This window comes from Panulirus ornatus, chromosome 20 (assembly GCF_036320965.1).
Source record: "Panulirus ornatus isolate Po-2019 chromosome 20, ASM3632096v1, whole genome shotgun sequence".
Classification (NCBI taxonomy): domain Eukaryota; kingdom Metazoa; phylum Arthropoda; class Malacostraca; order Decapoda; family Palinuridae; genus Panulirus; species Panulirus ornatus.
This window is the reverse complement of record NC_092243.1, coordinates 67,754,470-67,761,969: the sequence shown is the minus strand read 5'-3', so window position 1 is coordinate 67,761,969 and position 7,500 is coordinate 67,754,470. Positions and strand designations below refer to the sequence as shown.

The window sequence follows — 7,500 nt, the reverse complement described above, 5'->3', positions numbered from 1 at the left end:
TAAGAGAGGCGGAGGGGTGTACAGTGAGCCCAGAGGCACCTCACTTACATCGTACACAGGAGGGTGAGAGGTGGGTCTGAGCTGGGGGTGAGGGGCGGCTAAGAACCCAGAGGAAGGGTGGGGGGTGTGTTCCTCCCCCACATGACGGGAAGAAGAGGGGAAAGGGGAGGAGGGGAGTGGAAGGGGGAGGAGGGGAGGGGAAAGGGGAGGAGGGGAGGGGAAAGGGGAGGAGGGAGGTCTAGGATACATCAGACACCTGACATGCAGTTACAGGAGAGTGAGTGACGCTGACAGCAACGTAGGTAGCCACATTTTGTGTGGTACAAAGCCAGTTTGACACATAACGTCCCACGTATGTAGATCGTCCCGTCCACCTCGCAGGTACAGGACATAAACAGACAGACGGACAGATCCGCTTGGGGGAGTGTGTGTGTGTGTTGTTACGGGATCACCAGTACCGTCGGGAAAGGGCCACTGGACATGTTTATTCCACACTGACAGTAGTACAGAGACATTGTATCAGTTACAGAACGTGATTGCTCCTTGGCAAATTGAATAAAAGTGTTCACCTAGAGAGAGAGAGAGAGAGAGAGAGAGAGAGAGAGAGAGAGCTCAGGGCATGGCGGATTTTCGATGTATGTGTAGTAATGTCCTTCAGGATATTACAGTCAGTAATCACAGAGCTGACACTGAGTTCCTCTGAAATCACCCATTTGGGGACATTCGCTGATGTAGTGTTGTATGGTGTATGGTTATGAGGTGCATGGCTGGCTGATGTAGTGTCGTATGGTGTATGGTTATGAGGTGCACGGCTGGCTGATGTAGTGTCGTATGGTGTATGGTTATGAGGTGCATGGCTGGCTGATGTAGTGTCGTATGGTGTATGGTTATGAGGTGCATGGCTGGCTGATGTAGTGTCGTATGGTGTATGGTTATGAGGTGCATGGCATTGTTCAGGGCCATGGTTGCTCGCGTCTCATCACGTATACCTGTGTCCAAGGTGTAGTGTATTTATGGACAGGACAAAATGAATGTGGTCCACGTTGTGCGCGGAGGGTTGGCCAGTGTGGACAGTAGTGAAGGCGGAGGGTGGGCCAGTGTGGACAGTAGTGAGGGCGGAGGGTGGGCCAGCATGGACAGTAGTGAAGGCGGAGGGTGGGCCAGCGTGGACAGTAGTGAGGGCGGAGGGTGGGCCAGCATGGACAGTAGTGAAGGCGGAGGGTTGGCCAGCGTGGACAGTAGTGAGGGCGGAGGGTAGGCCAGCATGGACAGTAGTGAGGGCGGAGGGTGGGCCAGCGTGGACAGTAGTGAGGGCGGAGGGTGGGCCAGCGTGGACAGTAGTGAGGGCGGAGGGTGGGCCAGCATGGACAGTACTGAGGACGGAGGGTGGGCCAGCATGGACAGTAGTGAGGACGGAGGGTGGGCCAGCATGGACAGTAGTGAGGGCGGAGGGTGGGCCAGCGTGGACAGTAGTGAGGGCGGAGGGTGGGCCAGTGTGGAGAGTCGTGAAGATGGAAGGTGGGTCAGAGTGTGGACGGATCATCGTGTGTTTACGTAGTTCATGCCAACACATTTCCTGCCCGTCGCTGCTGATCGGTCTGTTGCCGCGACGACTGCTGCTGCTGCTGGCCACCACCTGGCACTGTCTGCTGGTCTGCTGGTGCCGGCCACCACCTGGCACGAGCTGCTGCTAGTGCTGCTGTTGTTGTTAGTGAGGGAGGGAGTGGAGTGGTGTGGTGTGGTGTAGGTCACCGTGGTGGTGGTGGTGGTAGCGGCGGATGCTGTGGCTACTGACGCTGCTGTTCCTGTTGCTGGTGGCCTGGGCGACTGGCGGAACACCAGCAGTCTCCCTCTTACAACACCATACACCGTGAGTTGTGCTTGCTCCCTCGCCACGTGTGGTTATATATTTTCCACCATGTGTGTGTGTGTGTGTGTCTCTCTTCTCTCTCTCTTTTCTTTGTTCATTGCACGTGTTTGTTCGTCGTGTGTTTGTTGTTTGCTCACATAGATGTGGTTTGTTCGTCGTGAGTTTGCTCACACAGTTCACTTATACAGACGGCGTTCCTCTTGTCTCCTCGCTCGGGAAAGACTTATTTCTCCCTGTAGAACACCAAACCCTACGTGGTGTAGTTGAGTCGAGGGTTTTCTGTGTTGTAACTGGCTCTCCAGGTGCTAGAATAATTGGCACTGTGCTCACACGGTAGGAACCCGAGCTTATGTAACCCGTTTAGTCTAGACAATAAGTTGTGCATATATATATATATATATATATATATATATATATATATATATATATATATATATATATTGCCGCTCGAGAGAGAGAGAGAGAGAGAGAGAGAGAGAGAGAGAGAGAGAGAGAGAGAGAGAGAGAGAGAGCAGCTGGCGACACAGGTTGAGAGGAGAGTGTGAGCGTGCAACATGAAGGCTGAGTGTGAACCAAAGCAACATAATGCAGAGCAGTAGCAGAGAGAGAGGAAGGGAGAAGCGGAGGAAGAGAGAGGGTGGTTGGGGTATACAAAGCCAGAAGCGAGTGTGAGTGCGAACTTTAAAATGGTTGGGGGAAGGAGTCTTGAGGAAGTGGGGATGCTTCAGATACCCGAGTGTGGACGTGGCAGAAGTGATGTAACAAGGTGCAACAGAGGTGGAGTTCTTGATACGTACTTCAAGATGTGAAAGCACAGGCAAAAACGAATGTAAATGAAACTGCAGTGGTCCCGACAGCCTTCGTGTATATATATATATATATATATATATATATATATATATATATATATGCAATGGTTCAGAGGTGGTGGGTGGATGTGAGAGACGTTAAATGACGTGAGGATGTTAAGCGACACGACGGGAGGAGGATGGAGTGAAAATGATAGGCTAGTGAGGTGTGTGTGTGTGTCTGTGTGTGTGTGTGTGTGCGCGCGCGCGCGCGTGTGTGTGTGTCTGTGTGTGTGTGTGTGTGTGCGTGTGTGTGCGTGTGTGTGTGTGTGTGGTAGCCAGTGTAACCCTTGCTCGAATGGGCTAAGCATGATGTGCTAAAGATGTGTGGGCGTTACGGAGAGGATGAGTGAGGAGAGACTTAAAAACGAAGATCTAAGGGTCAGACACCACAGAAGCATGAAAGGAAAGACAGAAGATGAAAGGTTTGACAGAGAAATTTCTTAGGTAATGGGGGGATGGGGTGTTGAACATTCAGAGGGGGCAAGAGATGTGCACCCGTCAGAAAGAACTGAAAGGATATGGCATATGGGGGGCGACTTGCCGTTAACGAGCTGAGCCAAGGTGTATGAAACAGTCTCACGGTGAATCATAATGAGTGGTATGTGAGGGTTGGCTGTGGAGAGTAAACTCTGGTTTCATTACATATGCATGACATTCTCTCTCTCTCTCTCTCTCTCTCTCTCTCTCTCTCTCTCTCTCTCTCTCTCTCTCTCTCTCTCGTCTTGCCGCCGTGCTGTGGTCGTCTGGAAACCAGCCAGTGTCTGTAGACCTACCTACGCTTTTGCACCCAAGACCCGGGTATCCATACATGGACACCCGCCACGCCACGCCACGCCGACCCCTGCATGAAACACATCAGACAGCCGTGTTGACATCAAAATCACCCATCTCTCACGCCCCTTACTCTTCTGGTGAAAAAAATGAAAGAAAAAAAACTCGACCTCCTCATCATACGTTCTGTGAGGTATACCCAAGCATACTTTCTGTGAGGTATACTCAAGCATACTTTCTGTGAGGTATATGCAAGCATACTTTCTGTGAGGTATACCGAAGCATACTTTCTGTGAGGCATACCCAAGCATACTTTCTGTGAGGTATATGCAAGCATACTTTCTGTGAGGTACATCGAAGCATACTTTCTGTGAGGCATACCCAAGCATACTTTCTGTGAGGTATATCCAAGCATACTTTCTGTGAGGCATACCCAAGCATACTTTCTGTGAGGTATATCCAAGCATACTTTCTGTGAGGCATACCCAAGCATACTTTCTGTGAGGTATACCCAAGCATACTTTCTGTGAGGTATATCCAAGCATACTTTCTGTGAGGTATACCCAGGCATACTTTCTGTGAGGTATACCCAAGCATACTTTCTGTGAGGTATACCCAAGCATACTTTCTGTGAGGTATACTCAAGCATACTTTGTGAGGTATACCCAAGCATACTTTCTGTGAGGTATACCCAGGCATACTTTCTGTGAGGTATACCCAGGCATACTTATACCACTATGGTTTTTAACATGATTCTTTTTCCCCCGTGCCTTTTATACGAGGGCATCACACATGCCGCCCGCTAGTCCACAGGTACACCCCCCACCATTGGGTCCTGTGCTGCTGTATACCTCATACACAGCACAGGACTAAGTAGACAACAGCATCGTTGCAGGCCTTTCCCTTCTCAGACGCTCGATTTGCAACTCCCACATCCACTCCTGAGAGCATTTTTGAGTTTTGGGTAAGGGTCTCTCTCTCTATAGTTTGTAATTCAGCACGTCTCATTGGCTATAACCCCCTCCCCCGTTCCGTCCCTCCTAATTATACCCCATCTCTCTTCTTGTCATGTGACGCATTCATTTACACACGCACTCATTCCATCTCCTTTTCTCATCTTTGCCTGAAACCGCGCCCCAGTTTTCTGCCCAAGACCGTCGCCCCCCGTATGACGTTTTAGTTTCCTCGCACTCTCCTCCACCACCTTCCAGAAAAAACTTTCAAGGTCACTATTATTCCGTCGGACATGAGTTTTTAAGGTTCACTACTATTCCGTCGGACGTAATTTTTCAAGTTCACTACTATTCCGTCGGACGTAATTTTCCAAGGTCACTACCATTCCGTCGGACGTAATTATTCAAGTTCACGACTACTCCGTCGGACATAATTTTTCTAGTTCACTACTATTCCGTCGGACATAATTATTCAAGGTCACTCCTATTCCGTCGGACATAATTATATACGACAATGTGTTCAGTTCTCGTGCCGTCATCTTGACCTGTCGTTGTCTTTTTAGTACTCCCACCGATCAGTTCACGACGCGTTTTGGCCCATACCATCCATACTTCTCTACCACCCTCTTCTTTTTTTGGTGTTTCACTGGCGATGTAACTTCTTCGTTCCACCACTCGCTACACCTTCTTTTTTTTTCTCTCTCTCATACGTCCGCATTCCACCGTCTGCGTACGTCATGATTTACCGAGCACGCTCCAACACTGTCGCCAGATATATTCTACGCTCATTCCACTCGCGTGGTGGTTGCGTTTACTCTGGCCTTACGCCATTCTTCACTCAGTCTCTCGTGATGTTTCTGCGCACAAGCCACTTCTCTAAGCATTTGGTGTTTTTTTTTTTTTTCTGTATCACATTCAGACATATTATATATTCTCTTTCCTTAAACCCGCCAAAGACTTTCAGTCTTTTCTCAACTGAGAAATGTGATCAGACGTCCCTCCCTCCCATCTGCCGCCTTTTTTCAGCACGTCCACATCCAACAACCTCTCCATCGCTCGCCGATCAAATGAACAAGGTCCATTAACGTTTCCCCCCCCCCCCCCCCCCCCCCCTTTGTGTCCACTGGCTCCAGCTGGACCCGATCACGCAACGCGGTACTGGCGTAAGCCGTCACTTCTTAAAAACCCCAAGCATTCCCGATCACCGCTCCTCTTCCAGCGTACAACCAGACGAGTTTTACTGTGGAGCAGTTTTATATAAATGTGTGTGTGTGTGTGTGTGTGTGTGTGTGTGTGTGTATCCACCAGGAACCCCCGTGCCTTGCGATTATACGCTCAGGTGCCTCGCCAACACCACCTCACTCGACCCTCCTGTTCGAGCCAGCACCAGGATTTGATCCTTTTGCATCAAGAATGCCAACCCCTCCCCCCCCCCCCCCCCCACCTCCCCGGCTTCCTCACTCGTCTTCCTCCGAGGTGCATTCCTTTCTCCTCCACCGCCCTCACTTCCTGGTACGTAGAGCGCTACACATCCCACGGTCTGCTTTTACTGTGATCGGTTTCAACCCGGTTCCTTTTTGCCTCCTCTCTTTAACCCAGTCCCCACATCACATGTGCCACGTCACAAGTACCACCCCCCCCCCACCTTCATCCCTGGCGCTCTTCCTCCTCCTCCTCCTCCTCCTCCTCATCCTCCTCCTCTTCCTCCTCCTCCTCCTCCTCCTCCTCCTCCTCCTCCAGCTCTTCCTCTTCCTCTTCCTCCTCCTCCTCCTACCTTCTCCTCCTCCTCCTCTTCCTCCTCCTCCTACCTCCTTCTCCTCCTTCTACCTCCTCCTCCTTCTCCTCCTCCTCTTCCTCCTCCTCCTCCTCCTCCTCCTCCTCTCCCTATACCCCAAACATGTCCCCGACGATTCTTCACTCTTCCCCTACCATTGTTTATTCGCTCAGGGCCAGAACATCCAGGCTTGTAGCATTAGATCTCTCTCTCTCTCTCTCTCTCTCTCTCTCTCTCTCTCTCTCTCTCTCTCTCACACACACACTGAGCCGAGCCTCCTGGGGTAAAACTGCTTGCATCGCTGCTTACTTTGTTCTTCCCTTCGGAAAGGATAATACAGGAGGGGAGGATTTCCAGTTCCCCGCTCCCGCCCGTCTCGATTGGCTTCTGTGACTCACGGCAGATGCGTGGACACTCTACTGTCTCCCTCTCCTCTCCCCAAGGATATATATAAATATTAACTAACTCTATTACCACGAGAAATATCATTGAATCTTCTATTATTAAATACACAAAGAATTGTAATCTTAATATTAGTGATGGTCTTTACAAATTAGATAACTTTGTTGATAAAATTTGTAAAATGATAAGTTTATGATACGGTCGTTGTCTGTCTTGGACAGTCACATGTTTACCAAATGGCGTCCTAGCTTCGTCTCTTCGATGTATATCAACTGACTTATATTTCTTGTGTCTCCCCTGATGATGTGATTATTTCACGAAAGTGCACTTGGGAACTTATCGTGTTTCATTTTCCCCACGATACAGCGCTGGTGGCGGATTCATGTGAGAAACTGCAGAAGCTGGTGACGGAGTTTGGTAAAGTGTGTGGAAGAAGAAAGTTAAGAGTAAATGTGAATAAGAGCAAGGTTATTAGGTACAGTAGGGTTGAGGGTCAAGTCAATTGGGAGGTGAGTTTGAATGGTGAAAAACTGGAGGAAGTGAAGTGTTTTAGATATCTGGGAGTGGATCTGTCAGCGGATGGAACCATGGAAGCGGAAGTGGATCATAGGGTGGGGGAGGGGGCGAAAATTTTGGGAGCCTTGAAAAATGTGTGGAAGTCGAGAACATTATCCCGGAAAGCAAAAATGGGTATGTTTGAAGGAATAGTAGTTCCAACAATGTTGTATGGTTGCGAGGCGTGGGCTATGGATAGAGTTGTGCGCAGGAGGATGGATGTGCTGGAAATGAGATGTTTGAGGACAATGTGTGGTGTGAGGTGGTTTGATCGAGTAAGTAACGTAAGGGTAAGAGAGATGTGTGGAAATAAAAAGAGCGTGG

The 7,500-nt window shown here is 49.7% G+C and overlaps 1 protein-coding gene across 7 annotated transcripts in view; it reads left to right on the top strand.

Moving 5' to 3' along the window:
* LOC139756091 (phosphatidylcholine:ceramide cholinephosphotransferase 2-like) overlaps positions 1–7,500 on the top strand; it is a 396,755-nt gene that overhangs the window by 203,937 nt on the left and 185,318 nt on the right. The window contains exon 1 of one of the 7 annotated variants that reach the window (XM_071675127.1): positions 1,698–1,870. The exons of the other annotated variants lie outside the window; for them this stretch is intronic. Within the exon in view, the coding sequence (XP_071531228.1) occupies positions 1,779–1,870 (92 nt within the window). The 5' untranslated portion in view covers positions 1,698–1,778. Of the gene's footprint in view, positions 1–1,697; positions 1,871–7,500 lie in introns of those variants that run through there. 7 annotated transcript variants of the gene reach the window in all.